Source organism: Theobroma umbraticum, unplaced genomic scaffold, assembly GCF_002168275.2.
Source record: "Theobroma umbraticum cultivar Fairchild unplaced genomic scaffold, ASM216827v3 scaffold_67.0, whole genome shotgun sequence".
Lineage (NCBI taxonomy): Eukaryota > Viridiplantae > Streptophyta > Magnoliopsida > Malvales > Malvaceae > Theobroma > Theobroma umbraticum.
In genome coordinates, this window is record NW_018397262.1 from 7,340,455 (window position 1) to 7,358,910 (window position 18,456).

The 18,456-nt window shown below is 37.5% G+C and overlaps 4 protein-coding genes and 2 pseudogenes across 5 annotated transcripts; 2 read left to right on the plus strand and 4 right to left on the minus strand.

The window, feature by feature from the left end:
• Positions 1-7: 7 nt before the first annotated feature.
• LOC110419117 (cytochrome P450 716B1-like) lies at positions 8-2,658 on the minus strand (annotated as a pseudogene). Its single transcript, XR_016351400.1, has 4 exons — positions 1,498-2,658; positions 889-1,330; positions 555-742; positions 8-460 (listed from the first exon to the last, which is right to left on the minus strand). The product of XR_016351400.1 is annotated as a cytochrome P450 716B1-like (transcript).
• LOC110419120 (protein FATTY ACID EXPORT 6-like) lies at positions 2,637-4,701 on the minus strand. Its single transcript, XM_021432011.2, has 3 exons — positions 4,320-4,701; positions 3,548-3,635; positions 2,637-2,910 (listed from the first exon to the last, which is right to left on the minus strand). Exons 1-3 carry the CDS (start codon positions 4,516-4,518, stop codon positions 2,838-2,840), a joined length of 360 nt encoding a protein of 119 aa, XP_021287686.1. The 5' UTR covers positions 4,519-4,701; the 3' UTR covers positions 2,637-2,837.
• Positions 4,702-5,246: 545 nt separating this feature from the next.
• On the plus strand, positions 5,247-7,262 carry LOC110419115 (DTW domain-containing protein). The gene is made up of 2 exons (XM_021432007.2): positions 5,247-6,718; positions 6,897-7,262. Exon 1 carries the CDS (start codon positions 5,255-5,257, stop codon positions 6,680-6,682), a length of 1,428 nt encoding a protein of 475 aa, XP_021287682.1. The 5' UTR covers positions 5,247-5,254; the 3' UTR covers positions 6,683-6,718; positions 6,897-7,262.
• Positions 7,263-7,592: 330 nt separating this feature from the next.
• Positions 7,593-11,967, plus strand: LOC110419118 (RNA-binding CRS1 / YhbY (CRM) domain-containing protein). The gene is given in 8 exon segments (XM_021432010.2): positions 7,593-7,733; positions 7,882-8,457; positions 10,072-10,251; positions 10,254-10,541; positions 10,804-10,931; positions 11,032-11,257; positions 11,380-11,507; positions 11,604-11,967. Coding segments are annotated over 7 exon segments (1,155 nt in total). The 5' UTR covers positions 7,593-7,733; positions 7,882-8,375; the 3' UTR covers positions 11,727-11,967.
• Positions 11,968-12,144: 177 nt separating this feature from the next.
• On the minus strand, positions 12,145-14,795 carry LOC110419119 (disease resistance protein At4g27190-like; annotated as a pseudogene).
• A 71-nt stretch (positions 14,796-14,866) lies between these two features.
• Positions 14,867-17,947, minus strand: PAP18 (purple acid phosphatase 18). Its single transcript, XM_021432008.2, has 5 exons — positions 17,712-17,947; positions 16,117-16,785; positions 15,770-15,958; positions 15,604-15,692; positions 14,867-15,360 (listed from the first exon to the last, which is right to left on the minus strand). The coding sequence occupies exons 1-5, from the start codon at positions 17,850-17,852 to the stop codon at positions 15,141-15,143; spliced, it is 1,308 nt and encodes a 435-aa protein (XP_021287683.1). The 5' UTR covers positions 17,853-17,947; the 3' UTR covers positions 14,867-15,140.
• Between the last annotated feature and the right edge of the window lie 509 nt (positions 17,948-18,456).

The following is an 18,456-nucleotide window of genomic DNA, read 5'->3' on the forward strand; positions in this document are numbered from 1 at the left end:
ATTATGATTCTGAGGTCCTTACACTATATTCTACAGGCCTGCTTAATCTTTCCACAAGATTAAATTGCGCATGGTTTGATCAGCAATAGAGAACTTTGCAGGATTCTTTGATGCAATCAAAGATTTCAGTTTCCATGACCAAGAGATAAGAATATCAGATTAGTTTTCTCGGACTGAGTTGAACTGGTAATCCTTTAGTTGGAGCAGGCATGGGGTCCCTGCTGAAAAAGTTGTCTGAACATAGTAACTTCCAGGTGAACCGAGTAACCAGATAATGAAATGAAACAAGGGTTTCAATCCTTGCAAACTCGTAGCCTGGACATATCCTAGGTCCCCCTCCGAATGGAATGAAGCAGTAGGGAGGAATTGAAGCTGGATTTTCGAATCTAGCAGGATCAAATTTTGATGGTTCTGGAAATATGCTATCATCCGTGTGTGTGATGCCCGTAACCCAGAAAATCTTAATGGGAACGAGTAGATTATCAGTAAGACAACAGAGAAATAAAACGTGACATACTGAGAGAAAGGGGAATGGAGTTTATGGTTTCACTTACTTGCCAGTCCTTGGGGATAAGATATCCACCGTACTCGATATCTTTTACAGCTTTCCTGAAGCCTCCAAAGATTGGTGGGAACAGCCTCAGAGTTTCCATTGCAACTTTCCATGTGTACTTCATCTTGGCCAGGTCTTCCCAAGTCAGAAGCTCCCCATCAGGCTTGCTCTTTGCTATCTCTTCTTGTTCTGCAGCCACAAATCAACAAGCACCCCAATATCTAAGTCTCTTTGCTGTAACACTGTCACCATCCCAATGTAAGGTTTAACTGCTTTCACTTAAGGGTTTGTTACCTAGTCTACTCCCCTTGGTGATAAAGGAATAGAGTGTATACCTTGAAGAACAGCTGCATAAACAGCAGGATCATTAGCTAAAAGGCGCACTAAGAAAGTGAGCAGAACAGAAGAAGTGTCATGTCCGGCAACCATAATGAGCATAACATTGTGAATAATCTCCTTCTCTGAAATCACTTCCTCATTCTTCTCATTGCGGATGCTAAGCAGACAAGTGATGAGGTCTTGGCGAGAAGAAGCACCCTTATGCTCCAGATCCATTCTCTTCTCACCAATTAGACCTTTCAACATTTTCTGTGCCCTTGCACTTGCCTGAAGGCCGTGGTTGTAGCGTGTGAAAGGCAGATTAACCGGTACTGACCACATTCCTTCTATCATGCTTTAGAAATCATCAACAAGCTTGTCTCTTCTGGTTCCTCGTTCAAGTCCAAATAGAAGGGAGCAGATTATGTTGAATGTGAGGGTTTTCATCAGTGGTAACACCTATCAGGACAGGAAGAAACATGGATAAGATTTGTAGGAGAGAAATGAAGGCCTAATTCTCCACAGTGCAATGATAAGTTGTCTAATTTTCCAGGATTTGATTTTCTAAGGTTAGATACCATTTTTCTCTGATTACTGGAAAGCAGGGTCACTGTTCAGTAACATACCTTGACTTGTTGCTTGCCATGCCAATGCATCTCAAGGTGCTTCCTGACTTCTTCATCCATCTTCCCAACATACTCCTTTAACGATTCAGGTTTCAAGAATGATACAAGGGCATCTCTAACTCGCTTATGATCTTCCCCAGTCAGTTCTAGAATACACCGATCACCCAGAATTGCAGTAATTGACTTCACTTGCTGGTTAACAATGGTGCTGCTGTCACTGGTGAATACAAACTTGTTGGCAGTCTGTCCATAAATGAATACAGATGGTTTGCCAAAAAGACTCATCTTTGATATCGGACCATACTTCCTTATCCTTTTCTGAAGCCATTCTTCTGCAGTGTTGGTTCGCATGGCCCGGAGAAGGCCAAGGCTTTGACCTATTATTGGCAGTCCTAGTGACCCTGGAGGAAGCCTTTCTGATGGTCTCTTTCTCCTGGTTAGGAGAAGGAAGATGGGGATGAGAAACAGGACAATAGTGATGATGGTATTCATGGCTGATAGCCGGAAGGAGTGGAGTATGGAGACAGGAACAGCTGATGGCTGTAGTAGGGGAAATTCAGGGAGAAGAAATCATTGATCTTCTTTTGTTGGCTTTTGGAGTGGAATCTAGACCTTGATATAACACTATCATGGTTAGTATCACACGCCATCCAATTTTTTTTTAATTTCTTCTGTCTTACCATCGTTGGATTATTGATGTTTCCTTTTCATTACCAAATGAAGAGAATCTTGCAAACAAGATTCTTCGTTGCACCAGCTTTGGAAGCTTTGTTTGAACCTATATATTCCACTAAAAGTTCAAAATTTCGCCGGTGATAAGTTAAATTAGGCCAAAATATAGGGTTAAGTGCTTTAAATTCCTTTCCTTTGAACTTAACATTTGGTAATTTGGAAGGAAGACAAAAGGTAGGTACAACCATCTATATCCTGCAGTGTCAATGACAAAATCCTGCAGTTTCTGGTTCCAAGGCAAGCCTGGATGCCTGCAAATTCAGAGAGAATATATTCAGGATGCAAATTCATATTAGGATTTGCATCAAATACTCACTCTATAAACCTGATCTTGTTAAGAAATTATGTGAATTATTCATTTCAAGAACACAAGAAATTTGAACTTAAAAAGAAGGGAATTCTGTAGAAACAACATAATTTTTGGTCATAAACCTGGTTCTTTACTTTCACATAAAACAAAGGCTATCTTTTGCATCATACACACATTAGAGTATAGCACATGTGATACAATTTCATTCAAGAAATTAAAGTTTCCCAATAAAAGCATCCGAGCTTCACTGATCTTGACGGATCTGTTAAAACTGGTAATGTCAATGCACTCAACACTGTCATTCAGCCTTGGCTGGAATGCGATTGCCACCGGTCACAATTTTATACAAGTAAAACCCGGTCATAAGAGCACTGCAAAGAAATGACACATTAGTTTGTAGCTCTCAAAATTTTGAATGAATGTCAAAATAACAAAAGAAATCTAAAACCCCAAGTCAAAAGACAAGTGAAAAAGGGGTAGGGGACTAGAAGATACGTATAACAGATGATTTAACTTTATCCCAAAAATGAAAAAGAACAGAGGATTAAGGTTACACCCTAAAACTTTTGCATCACAAACGAAAATAATATGAGTTAATGATCTGAGACTCAGTTTCATGTAGAATGTACATAGATAATGGAGCATATGATCTGAGACTCAGTTTCATGTAGAATGTACATAGATAATGGAGCATAACAATATAACCCTCATGAAAGAATCAGAAAATCTGGAGACCTATATACAAGGCAAAATGCAGAATGCAGGCATTATGCAATAAGTATTAGGTATGAATGGACTGGACATGGAGGTTTGATAACTGGGCAAATCTTAAGGTCATAATCGTATGATATTCTTATCCATAGATGATTTTTGTTAGCTTTTAATTGATATAAGGATCAATCTTGTGATGCCAGAAAAAATTAATGAATAGATTACCCAGTAGAATTATAACAGTAATGATATAATGTGATATGAACGTACTGAATACAAATAGGAGATGAACAATACCTGATCCCAGCGACAATTCCGGCTGGCATAATCTTAGATGTCTGGTAATAACGTTGTCCCATGACCCATGTCAGCACAGCAGCAGTAACTGATTTTAAGGTAAATAAATCAGTAAAAAAGAACAAAGTTTGTTGTCATTGAAAGGGATGATAAGAAAGCAAGCACACAATAGAAAGTCTCCTTCCATGAACATAACCCACAGTGGAAATCAGATATCTGTGATAATCTATATTTTCTCAAATGGTCTATTAAGACCGACATTGACAAATGTCCTGAAATATCACATCTCAAAATCTAGCAAGAATGTTGAATTTCATGTGATGAAAGCTTCTCAATGATACTGCATCAGAGATCAAACACAGTTACCGCTATGATAGTTGAGAAAAGTCATTTCAAAGCTACAACAAAGACCATTTTCTTACAACGTCAGCTAGCATCACCTCGGATCTACAATAGCCAAGCTAATTCTTAAGTTCCAGAATGCAACACCTCAAATTTATAAACAAAAGCAACCACATCAAGTTTAATGTTACAAAAATCCATTGCAGCACCAAACCTTTGACTCATAAGCTACAAAAATCAAAACTTTTCCATCTCCAAAACTTGAACAACAATCAAATTTAGTACCTTTAAATTACAAACTTCATTTCTTTCCTAATTCCAAATCAGAAAGGTAATTGAACAAAAACCCAAATCAATTTACCACAAAAAATTCATAAACAAAAGAAAAAGAAAAAATTATGCAAGAAAGTTAAGATTTTGAAAATCTTACCAGTCTCAAGAACCAAAGCCAAATAAGAGTTCTTTCCCTTCTCAAAAGCCTTAAGGCTCAAATATCCAGCAAGAATGAGAACCAATCCAGTGCCTACACCCCCAGCAAGTGATGCTGTGCTCCCTTTCTTCAAATACCCAACAACTCCTCCAGCCACAAGAATCAATCCATAAGGGATTGTGAAGCAAAAATCATGCATTTTGGGAAAGCTTTTCTTGGTTTCTTTCTTTCTCCTTCAAATGGGTTCTTTCTTGAAGAAAAATTTAAGAGTAAACTGATTGAGTTGAACAGATCAAAGGGAAAGAAATGGGTTTTTATTTTGGCTGAAAGCTTTTTCCCAAAGGTGGTGGCTTGTGCCTGGCATGTGGAGTTTTCAGTTGGTCAAAGGCTCCAATGTTTTTAACTACTTTAATTTTGTTTATTTGCAAGATTTGCCCCCAACTTATATAAAGATTTCAATTTTGTCCTCCATTGTTTAAGCATAATTAATAATTTCTTTTTTTTATACTGTAAGATAATTTCTTTAGAAAAGGTAGCTAGAATTTCCTTTTATTGCATAACTAGAAAAAATGAAAGATAATTTTTGTGCAAATATTTTCCTAAAAATATTATTTATTTATTACTTTATGAATATTTTATGGAAATTATTATATCCACATATTTATGATATTTATTTATCCTTCCTTATTGTAAAGATATTTCTTTCCCAAAAAAAAAAGAAAAAAATATTTTTACAAGGAAATTACTAATTAGTAAATTAAATGGATTTTAGGAGCAACCTTAATTAAATTAAGTTAATTAATCCAAACATTACAAAAATTGTTGAGAATCTTTGTGAAACGACATCGTTTAAGCTCTTCAACTAGAGAGATCAAGGGTTTAAGAAGGGTTATCAAATACTAAACCACCAATAAACCTTCCACTGTGTTCATCAAATGGTAATCCATTTTCGGACTCGGATCCGATCTCCAGCCCGAACCTATCTATTCAATCCATTGCCCAGTCCTTTACGAACCCAAACCCCTAAATCTTCGAAATCCCTGGAAATGTCTACAAACCAATCGAAACCAAAAAGACCCGTATGTCCATCATGCTCCAAACCTGCCCGAACCTGCCTCTGCGATCGGATACGGACCCGGAACCTTGACAATTCGGTAAGTGTAACGATTCTTCAACACAGTTTAGAAAGAAATCATCCTTTGAGTTCTACTAGAATTGCAAAATTAGGGCTTAAGAATCTCAACGTGGTCACTGTTTTTGAAGTTGATTTTGAGGCCCGGTTCGAAATCAGGTTGTTGGAACCGGGTCATGAGTCGGGTCTTGGTCGGGTTGGATGGGAAAGTTCTGAGTTTGGTCAAGTAGGGGGAAAGGAAGAGAAGCAGAAAGTTGGTTTTGAGAGTTTTGGTATCGAAGTTGAGGGAAATGAGAAGTGTCCGGATGAGAAAAGTGGGGACTTGATTGAAAGAAACGGAGAATTTAGTTTGAAAAATGATGTTAGTAGGAGTCGAAACGCTGGAAATTCCTTAAAAGGTTTGGATTTTGTGGAGAATTTAGATGCTTCTAATGGTGATGAGCTGTTGTTAGAGTTAACTGGTAGAGAATGCCGTGGTGCAAGAGGTTCAATGCCTATGGAGAATCCTAGTGAGAAGTTAGAGAAAGGGTTTAATTTGGATGCTAATGTGTTAAATGAAGCTGCTCTAGATGACAGAACTGATTTGGGTCAAAATGGAGCTGTTCCTAGAGATAGAGGAGGACCTGTCATTAGTGCTACTATGATTAGGTATGGACGTATTACTGATCTTTCTCAAATTTGGAAGGTGGACATACATGGAAAGAAGCTGAAGTTTGATCACATTTTGGCCTCTCTGTTCGCCAGGGATGCTTTGGCCGGAGGATTTGTTGTGAAAAAATTTGAAAGGCGGAAATTGGATGGGAAAATGGAAGTGGAAGAGAATGAAGAGTTTGAAGTCAAGGTTCCTCCTGGATCAATACTCCTATTCCCAAGTCAAAATGCAGTTGGAGTTGAAGACCTCAAGTCTATGGATTTTGAGGTGAAGAATTTGATCGTTTTGGATGGGACATGGTCCAAGGCTGGGAGAATTTACAATGAGAACCCCTGGTTGAAGCTTTTGCCACATTTGAGGTTGGATTTGGATAAGATGAGCTTGTATAGTGAAATAAGGCATCAGCCAAAGGCAGGATATTTGTCAACCATTGAGAGCATTGTGTATACCTTGAAGGCTTTGGGAGACAATGTCGATGGATTGGACAACCTCTTGGATGTTTTTGAGTCCATGGTTGGGGATCAGAGGCGACTTAAAGATGAAAGGTTGAGCAAAGCCTCCGAAGATCGAATGTACTAATTTTTGCATTCTCGGTTAACATTGTTTCAAACTGAGGTGATGTATACAAATTTGCTAGTGATAAAATGCGTTGTAACTATTGAAATTCTGAACAACTATTCTTGCAGTCGCTTCTGACTTGTTCCTTATAAATTGTTTGCATATACTGTTTCTAAAATGGATGTAGCTTTTGGCTTTCTCCATAGCCATTAACTTGCAATGTTTAACCTTGCAGGCTTTGACCAATGTTAAGATAGTCCTATGCTAACTTTGCAAAGTTAATGTCTGCAAATTGCAGCCTCATAGCAATGCTGATGTTAAGCTTAAATGAGAAGAACAATGGCTTGCAATGAGTGGAATACAAGATAACTCAGACTAGAAAGCACCTTCATCTGACCATTTTCCAGGTCTCGGCGGAAAGTCAAAAAGGCATACAGCCACTAGCAGGGACATAATTGAATAATACAAAAAATTAATGGGGCACCAATGAAGAAATTTGTAATCACTAAAATGCCCCTCAATGAATTGTAAGTTCAAAAATCACCTTCTTCTTCTCTTTTTCATTTCCCAGATTGCCATTAGCAACCAATCTTTCTTCTTCCAGAAACAATGCAAAAACTCCTCTCACGTCCACTCTCAGCCCCACCGAAACCCTGCTTCTCTTGTTTCTTCTCCCTCTCTCCCTCGAAAACTACTTATGACCCTCCATTTTCCCTTATTTCCAAACCCCCCCAAAACCCAAACCAAAGCCACCCGACTCTTACCACCAAACCAAACCCGTCTCCTCCTCTCAAGTCAAACCTCCCATTTGATTTCAGACACTTGTACTTCGAAACCGACCCCAGTCTTGAGCCCATTGGGTTCGGAGAACCCAAGAGGTTTTCTCCATTTGGGCGAGACAGGCTTGATAGGGAATGGACTGGCACTTCTGCCCCAGCCCGGGATGAAGTGGATGGTTGTCGGGTCGAGGAGGAGGGGAGACGAATTCTGGTGGAGCCACTTATGGAGGAGGAAGTTGAGCAGTTAGTTGAAAAGAATCGGCATAGTGACTGTTCTAGGCAGATCAATCTGGGTAATTCTCTTTTCACCTTTTTTTTGTTTGAAAGACCGTTCTTGTAATAAAAAGGTGAGAGCTTTTCATGTTTTTTATATGATTTAGTCAAGTTTGTTGGTGTATCAGTATGAACTGATTTAAGTTTGCAACTTTGCTGGATTGACAGAACTTAGGTAATCTTCATCAGTAATAGCTTGGAATCTACTTATGTTAAGCTTTCTTTTACATGTTGCTGGAATGAAAGGTTGGATTTTAGAGATTAGTGTGTGTGTGTGTGTGCGCGTTAGGGAAGAATGGGGTCACTCACAACATGTTGGATGACATTCACAATCATTGGAAGAGGGCTGAAGCGGTAAGGATCAAGTGTTTGGGAGTGCCAACTCTTGACATGGACAATGTCTGCTTCCACCTTGAGGTTTGAACTGATAACAGTCTCCCATCAGTTGGATGACGTGTTTTGTTCTTCTGGGATTTCGGATTATTATTAGCTGATCTAGATAGTAGTGTTTCTGTAGTATAAATCTGGGGGGAAGATCATCTACCGCAACATAAATGTCCTCCTTTTGTATCGTGGTCGAAACTATGACCCCAAGAACCGACCAGTCATACCTCTTATGCTGTGGAAGCCTTATGCTCCTATATATCCGAAGCTTGTGAAGAATGTTGCTGATGGCCCGACATTTGAAGAAACCCAAGGAAATGAGAAACAGAGGACTACACTCTCCCGCTCTTATGAAACTTGGTGAGTTTTCTGGAGAAATTTCTGAATTGCTACGTCCTTCAAACTTTGTAAGCTTGCATGAGTTGGTTCTTTCAATAGACTCTCCAATGTTGGTAACAAGCTCTGCTTCAAACAAGTTAAATTTGAAAGTTATGCTATTGATTTTCTATACATAAAGAAAAATATAAAATTTATTAATTAATAAATACTAAAATATGAATTTATTGTACTTGATAAAAAAGTATTTAAATATTGAGAAAAAAATACATATTTTTAAAAAATGTCAAAAAAAACAAAAAGAAGTGTTAAAAGTCAATAATTTAGAAAAATTAGGTAACAATTATTTACATATTTGATAATTTAAAAAAGAAAAAAAAAGATTAGATAAAGAACAAATGAGAGCATTGTTGAAGGAAAAATGAAATCAAATTTATTATAAAAAGAGATTTCATTTCCATAGACAAAAAGTGAACCCTGACTTGGGCCAGGAAATGTTATTAGGTATTGTTAATCCGTTTGACTTTTAATATTTGGATTTGGAAATCAATATTTTGCAAATTTATTTATTTATTTCTATATTTATGATAATATTTAATAATATCCTATGTGTAGAGTTAATTAGTATGATATGATTTACAACTCTGAAATATGTATAAACATATGCTAAATTTCGAACATTTATTATATATTTTTATCATTTTTACACATTCTTTTACCGATATTTATGAATATATTTATATTTGTCCATGTGTGCACCCATTATCCAGTAAACTGGCTTCTTCTATCTCTTCTTCTTCCTCCCCTTGCGGCCGGCTTCTTTCTATTTCTTCTTCTCTCTATTTCTTTTTTTTTTTTATTTCTTTCCTTCTCCTTCTCTTTCTCTTCCTCTCTTTACCCCCCTTGCCGCCGGCCTTCCTTCCAGTCAGCATTTTTTCTTCCCTTTCCCTCTCTTTCTCTTCTCCTTCGGTCGGCCTTCACTCTCCCTGTCTCTTCTCCACCGATCGGCCTTCCCTCTCTCCCTATTTCCTAGCGGGATCTCCCTCTTTATTCCCCTAATATTGTACCCGCAAAACCCTTTTTTTTTTTGTTTTCTTTTTGATTGTGGCTGCTGGTAATTTAAGATTCTTTTTGGGTTCTTGGTTTTTTGGTTTGGAGGATCTGTGTTTTTTCTGTTTGAATCTGACTTCTTTTTTTTGGTTTCAGAAATCTTTCCCCTGGTTTGCAATTCGGTTTTTTTTATACGTGTTCAATTTTTGACAATCAGAAGCTTTCAAGTTAAAACAAATCCATCGAAAATGACCTCTAAATCAAGGAGCATTCAATGTTTTGTTGTATATTGATGACAATGGAGGTCAAGCGCGCTGCCTGCTAATTTGGTTTAATTAATTTATTTTATTTTATTTATTATTCATTATTAACAAAGGTGTCTGCATCCGGTCTAGGTAGAAAGTTTAAAAAGGCATACAGCTACTAGCAGGGACACAATTGAATCATACAAAAAATTAATGGGGCACTAATCGAGAAACTTGTAGTCACTAAAATGCCCCTTAATGAATAGTTAGTTTTAAAATTATCCTCTTCTTCATTTTTTTCCATTCTCAAGACTGCTATTGGCACTCAATCTTTTCTTTCCAGAAACAATGCAAAAACTCCTCTCACGTCCATTCTCAGCCTCACCAAAACCTTGTTTCTCTTGTTTCTTCTCCCATTCTCTCTCCAAAAGCACTTATGACCCTCCATTTTCCCTTATTTCCAAACCCTCAAAACCTCCAAACTCCAAACCAAAGCCACTCGATTCTACCACAATCAAACCTCGTCACCTCTCAAGTCAAACCTCCCATTTGACTTTAGGCAGTCGTACTCCGAAATCGACCCCAGCCTTGAGCCCATTGGGTTTCGAGAACCCAAAAGGTTTTCTCCATTTGGGCCGGGCAGGCTTGACAGGGAATGGACTGGGACTTCCGCTCCGGCTCGGGATGAAGTGGATGGTCGTCGGGTCGAGGAAGAGAGGACACGGGTACTAGGGGAGCCACTTAAGGGGGAGGAAGTTGAGCAGCTGGTTGAAAAGTATCGACATAATGATTGTTATAGGCAAATCAATCTGGGTAATTCTCTTTTCAACTTTTTTTTTTTTGTTTCAAAGTCTGTATTTTTAATAAAAAAGTGAGACCTTTTCATGTTTTTATATGATTTGGTTAAGTTGCTAGTGTATTCATATGAACTGCTTAAGTTAACAACTTTGTTGGATTGACAGAATCTAGGTAAGTTTCATTAGTAATAGCTTGGAATCTATTTGCATTAGGCTTTCTTTCACTTATTGCTGGAATGAAAGGTGGGATTTTAGAGATTAGTGTGTGTGTGTGTTAGGGAAGAATGGGGTCACTCACAACATGTTGGATGACATTCACAATCATTGGAAGAGAGCTGAAGCTGTAAGGATCAAGTGTTTGGGAGTGCCAACTCTTGACATGGACAATGTCTGCTTCCACCTTGAGGTTTGAACTAAGAACAGTCTCCCATCAGTTTGATAATGTGTTTTATTCTTTTGGGATTTCGGATTATTAGTAGCTAATGTAGATGGTAGTATTTTTGTAGGATAAATCTGGGGGAAAAATCATCTACCGCCACATAAATGTCCTCCTTTTGTATCGTGGTCGAAACTATGACCCCAAAAATCGACCAGTCATACCTCTTATGCTGTGGAAGCCTTATGCTCCTATATATCCGAAGCTTGTGAAGAATATTGCTGATGGCCTGACATATGAAGAAACCAAGGAAATGAGAAACAGAGGACTCCACTCTCCTGCTCTTATGAAACTTAGTGAGTTTCCTGGAGAAATTTCTAGTCTGATTTTGTTGTGTTAACAATGGTTTATTAAGTGAGTGATTGATGATATCAATGGATCATTCAGGTAAATACTAATGGTTCAATTTTATGTTCAGCAAGGAATGGCGTGTATGTAAATGTAGTGGTAAGAGTCAGGGAGGCCTTCCAGACTGAAGAGGTAGTTAGACTAGACTGCACCCATGTTGGTACCAGTGACTGCAAAAGGATAGGTGTGAAGCTAAGGGTATGACTGATACTTAAAAGCATTTTGAAAGAAATTTTAATGTTCTTTAGTTCAATACTAATTCCCAGGGTTTGTTTCTTTTTCCTGTGAATGCAGGACTTGGTTCCCTGTGTACCCATTTTATTCAAGGATGAACAGATTATACTCTGGAGAGGAAAGAGAGATCAAGAACTGAATTCTGATATTTCGGATGCCAATGTAAAATCTCTGGATACGTAGTTGAGGTTGCAATGTGGGCAAGACTAGATCATTGCTACTTGTAAATTTCTAGCTCATTAGCTTTTCCAATCATTATTATTATTATTATTATTATCTTATAATATGACAAGCTGTTGGTATATCTGACCATAATTCAGTAATCCAGTGATCATGGATCCCAAAAGACATTTAGAACTTTAACTCATGAACCATTCTGTCAATTCATTTTTTATTATGAATATATTTTCCCCTCTTGATGTTATCCAATGAGCAAAATCACGAACCACTTTCTCCATCGTCAGTTTCCAATAACAAACTAGACTGTTGGAGTATAGTTAATGCTTTGTAAATTTCCACCTTAAGGCTTCAACGGAATTAATAGAACGGAACAATCCTTGACCAATTCCACACATAACCAAAATCTCAATTGGTATTTCAAAATCTTCCGGAAAAAGGGAACACGTCAAGAAACACGACTTGACATTATCATCTTCCTAGTAATCATAACTAAGCTCAAGACTGCTATAGATACCTCCACAAACTTCTTGATTATCCAAGGTCTTGAGTCGTTGATTTGCTACCATCCACCCATTTAGATTTCTACCTTTTAGAAGAGCTTTTGCCAAAGTTACGATTGCAAGAGGCAAACCATCGCATTCACGAGCAACCTCCTTGGCTACGTTTAAGGTGGGGGAGTCATCTTCTACATCAGCTTTATCTTTGAATAAAGCCCACGCTTCATTTTCAGATAAGATATTGACAATTCATCCGAGTGCAAACTTGTTGAAGACGCGTGGTTAAAAAAATTTTGCAACCGATGTGACCATCATCAAATGGAATTCCTATAACCTTCAAGTCAAGTTCTTCCCAAACATCATCAAGGATTATAAGGATGCTCGTCATGCCTTTTATTCTCAACCACAATTGTGCTGCTCTTCCTTCTTCAGTCACCTTTTGAAAATTTAAATCTAGGAAGGCTGCAACTTGGTCTTGAATATTGTTGATGTTTGCAGTTTGGGACACAGTTAGAAACACAACTTGATCGAAGAGATATTCGGCTTGCCTTCCCACCACTCTTGCCAAAGTGGTTTTACCCACTCCTCCCATCCCATATAGTCAATCATGTTCACATCATCCTTTTGCAAAGCCTCCATGATCTCTTTGAAAGCCAAATTCGAGGATTCAGAAGGCATGAAATCTTTAGATGGAATGAACTCTAATCTTGGAAGAGGAGGACGCTGACCGACTCGTTGAAAATTGCAGGCCTCTGCTAAACCCCAGCCAGGACACCAATTGGTAGTTTTAACGGCTTTCATGGAAAAATACTTTAATTAACCACTAATGAAAAAGAAAATAGAGAAAAAAATAGTTTTGATTAGTCGTGGTCTAATAGATTATCTCCATTCTAAAATTGACAAAGAAACATCAATGTGGAATTAGAAGTCTTCTTTGGCTTTCATCTCGAAAGAATTGAATAAGGTAAAAGCTCATTCTATCAAAAAAAAAAAAAGATTTATCAAGAGCTTTTCACAAAATTTTGATATTAGATATAATAATGTTTTTCCCATAAGATTTCAAGAAATTGAAATTTTATAAGTTGATAAGCGAGAAGATCAGTAACCTGGAAATCATGGACCATGATCCACCCAAGTCCTAAACATATAAGCCTGGTCACTGTACATTAACAAACAAGATCATTATCCAAAAATCATTTTGTTGGTTTTACCATATTCCCAATCCCATCTCCATTGCATTCTAGTTATAGGTATAAAGGGCACCCCAAGAATGCTTTTGTTCCTCCTACTCTCCCGAGTCTCTTTCTTACTGTTATTTTCTTTTATCCAAATCACAATGGACCCAAACATCTTTCTCTAAACCAAAGAGATGAGCTTACAAGAAGAAATTAATACTGGAAAAGGTACTGATGCTTTTTTGAAACTTATCTGTCTATCAGAGACAAATACCAGTTTTTAGCTCTCTGCTTCACACAAATGCCATGTGTGGAGTGGACCTGTAGAAGATAAAAACAGTTCATTTGGACACAGAAAATATTGCATGTAAATTCTGCAGATGTATAATCAAATGCAAAAACCAAAGACAAATAAGCCATAGAAGAAGGAGATGCACATATACACCAAGGAAAGATGAAGTTTCAGGAGCCAAGGCTAAGCTTTTATATATTATGATCAAAGAAAACTCATGTAGAAATCAAGTTAGAACTACAATAATCAGAAGCCCACTAGCAGAGGGAATTATACATGAAACAACAGTTAATCCTTCTTCGGGTAGCAAAAACAATTTAATACAGAAAAACCCCAAAGCTGGAGAAAAAATTTTGAGTAAGTGATATTCCAAAATTATTGGTCCCTTTATTTTTCTCATTTTCTTCAATTATTTTTTGGTATTTATTTCTGACCTACTGGGTGGTTGTTTTATATGGAAAAACATTTATGTATACGTCAAAAAGAGTTGGATAGTATGCCCCGACGGCCGAGGTTTGTTGGATACATTGCTTGTTGATTTCATTGCCCAGCCCATTTCCGATGAAAAGCTGTTGTTGCCAATGAAAATTGATGTACATGCCCATCTCAGCAACCTTGTTGGTTCACCCATCAGACTGCATTTCAGACATAAGGGAGTCTCTCTTGACCTCATACAAGTTTGTTATTGTCATGCGATATAAAACCAGTGTTTGTATTTTAAACATAGTACATTGGAAGCTTAATAATGTTGGTTGTAGGCCAAATAATACAGCCGTCAAATAAGGAATGGACTGAAAGAAAGTTGATGCCAATCCCTTCAGATTGTAGGTATGGCAGGCCCTTTTTGGACTGCAGATGACATGTGATGCGTAAGTTGTAAAACCAAACTCTTCTTGAACAATGGGAGGACTTGGTACGACAAGAGCATTAAACTTTCTCAATGCCCAATGCTATTAGATTCATATGATGTCTAATAACCAGGTTGTACAACGACAAGATTCCCTCCCATGCCACAAATCATCTTTCCAGTTTTGATGTTCATCTTCACTTCCTAACCATGGAAATTTACTAGTTTCATCCATTCTATATAGGAAACAAAGGAATCCAGATATATATATACATACATACACACACACACACACACACACACACACACACACGCAAGATGGAACATCAGTATAACGGAAATGTGATGAAATGGGAATGTGATTGATTTAATGGACAAGCTGCAAGCTGTAGCTGATTAACATAAAACAAATAGGACAACTGCAAGGGGGAACTTCAAATGGCAATGGCCTAGTAGCCACTCCCTATTAAGCTAAATTACATGAAGGGAATGAGCATATTACTTATTCATACTATGACTATGATAGACATACATATATACATCAAACTTGTGTAGCAAAAACTTAGCCCAGACCTAGAGAAGCAGACCATGAAGGCTTTTACCATTTTAGGGAGATATAAGAATTTTCCTTGATTCATAATTCTTTTCTGCAAGGCACCCAGAACCGATGAGAGAGGTTATCCAAACCTGATCAGACCTCACTGGTTCATCATCATCATTCCGGTGCCAGCTCCAAAATGCATGAGTGGAATTCACTATCTTTAGCTCACCATGACCAAAGCTTGCTTCACGGAACATTGACCACTCAGGTTGTGGTTGTCGGAATCTGTAAGTAAATTTACAGCACTTAATGAAATTGCAGCCCATAATAAATTTGCATGAAGGTTTAAACTATTAAAGCCAAGCTTAATTTGTAGCTGGAAGTTGTTAGACCACACAAGATAAATGCATGATGTTCAATTTGTACATCTGGAATCAAAATTATAAACAATTTAACTTATGCTAATAATATTAATGTTTTCCAATTAGATTTGATATTTCAGAAAGGTTTCTGCAGAAGAGGACATACTTTGCAGCTAAACCTTCTCTGTTGCCTCCATCTCCGACAGTAATATGAACAGCACCACAAGGATCTGATTTTCCATTGTTAACACGTTTCTGTCAAGTAGAGAACCACATATCATAAACCCATTGTAACAATATGAAGGAACAAAGCTAAGCAAGTATTGACATACAGAGCGCTCATAAGCATGAACATGACCAGCAAGAACTAAATCAACACCAGCAGCATAAAGCAGTGGTTCCATGGCTGCCATCATCCCATCTCCTTCACCTTGATGAGCATTGTTGCTATTGTACCATGGAACATGGAATAACACAACTAACCAGGGCGTCTTTTTCCGATCCACCTTTGAAAGATCAGCCTACCAGATTTAAAGACACGAAACTTCATCAGTTAAAAGCACAACTAGAGATTTCATTATAATCATGACAGAACTACACTCTTTCTAATAGGCCACAGAACACTTCGTGTCCTTGTGGTTCGAGAGAAACCACTTATCAGAGGAAAGGAAAACCCAACCTTCAACCAGCTATATTGATCTGAAAGCTCATCATAATCTGTATATGAACCAAGCATGACAACATGGACTCCTGCAACTTCAAAAGAATAATAAAGATTGGAGGTTGATCCACTTTCCTCAAAAGGCATTTTCCATCTTGCATTATAGGACTGAAATGCATCCGTAAATAGTGGTATCTTCTCCTTTTCATGGTTGCCTTCTGTTACCATCCATGGTCTGGCACTTGCAAGTGGCTGCACCAGCTCACCGAAGGTGTCCCAACGATGCTGCATGTAATCGGCATATGAAAGGTCCCCAGGAAGCAGATGTATATCATATTTGCATTGATCAATGTGGTCTAGTGTTGATTTAGTCCAGCCAGTTTGACCTAAATCCCCAGCCACAGCAAAAGTAACAGGAAATTGAGCTGGAGGGGTCTTGAGCTGAAACTCAGGACCTTGTCCTCCACATCGATAAAAATAAACCGTATCATGTTCCAGAGGTCCAACGACAGTGTGGTGTATCTTTCCTGAGCTATAGAATAGGTAACTATAAGAGGTGGTGTCTCCTTCAGCTGAAGAGGTGTATATCCCTGGTGAGGTTCCATATTCAACAATTGAAGGAGCGGATTTATCGTCAGTGACCCATGAGATTTGCATGTGTTCTTCTCCTGCCAAGGATATGTGTACCTGCAACATATATTTGTCAAGCAATAAGCTTTTGAACTAAATGGCAACATGAAGGAGGTCTTGATGGAATTACTGGGAAATTAAATAATCCATACAAAAACCACTGAATCAACTCCTATGGAAATACTGTTATAAAACTTATAACAGTAGACACTCGTAATTCCTTTTTTTCTTGATTTGGGAAACTCGATCTTCACTTCACACCACAAGACCATGATCAATAGTAAGACTGTTATTGCAGCAAGCATCATATTATATCTTTTAAGAATCATTCCAACACAGCTGTGTATCTTGCTACAAAACAAAACATTTCTTTTGCTCCTTAAGAAGAATCTAGCTCTGATGTTTTGATCCATGCATGCCTAATACTCTACGCTGCATTTCTTAGTTTCAACATAAGCATCATTAATCTCAAATCCACAGATAATATTTTCTAAAAAGTTTTCAGAGAAAGTCTATAACTCTAATAATAGATATCTATCACAATAGATTGCTCAATGTAAAAAAATCTGATCATGCAGGTCTAATCAGCTCCAGAAAAAACCAAATTTATTAGCTTAAATTGAAGTTTTGTAGACAGCAGATACACAAAATCCAAAGACAAATTTGGCTGTAAAAACAAAAAAAAAAAAAAATGCAAAACTTTCTCAAGAAAAATCCATTTCGTGGTAATTCCATTTCTCAAAACACAAATCCCCACAGATTTTCAGAGAAACAAAAGTCTCAAACCCAAAATTTCCGCAAAAACTCTAATAAGTTAAAAAAGAAAGATCTTTTCTTTCAACAAGATGAACCCAGAAATGCAAAAACAAGAAACAACCCAGATCAGATCACATTAAGACAAAGCCAAAAAAGTATTGAATATGACAAAAACAAGAACAACCGAGAAACTGAAAAATGGTTTAAGGTAAAAATGATGAGGTTACCTGCTGCGGTTGAGATGGGGGCTTTGGGTTCCATGGAAAATGCAAAGTTTTACGAGGTTGAGGTCTAACATAATCAGTTCTGACAGTAACTGAGATTGACAGAAGAAGAGTTAGTATCAGAAGTACAAATTTTGTTTCCATTTTTTTTCTTTGGTCCTAGAAAGTCTCTTTCCCTTGTGAAACACTACGGAAGTAAATTTTGATTTTCTTTTGTCTTTACTTCATGAATTGTCCATTTTGAAATGACTGTCTTAGCCTTGTTAAGTTAATGGAATGGTGTTAGGAATACGGTAATGTTGTCATTTTGTGGAAAGATGAAGTTGATATTTGGTTTGACTCTTTCCCTCTCCACCCCCTAACCCTTCAAACACAATTAGTTAGCAATTCCCATGTCAGGAAATCAGAACAAGGAACTACTCAGGCAAACCAATGCAACTGTGCAACTCTAAGATTGTGAATGCTGAATAGCTTTCTGTACAACATGTTGAATTGCTATTAGAGCTCACAAATGGAATCCAGAGTCAGATTTGTAATAAAGCAAACAACACCATATGTAAGTTACAATCATCAAATCAACATATTCTCAGCAGAATAAGCTTTCAAGCTAAAACCCCTTTTTCCTAAATGCAGAAATGAAGCCACATATCTCCTCATATTCTCCTAACATTCACCAAAACTTTGTACTTATCTATGACTCTTTGACCCCAATACTTTGCAAGAAAATTACCTGGGAAATTGTTTCATC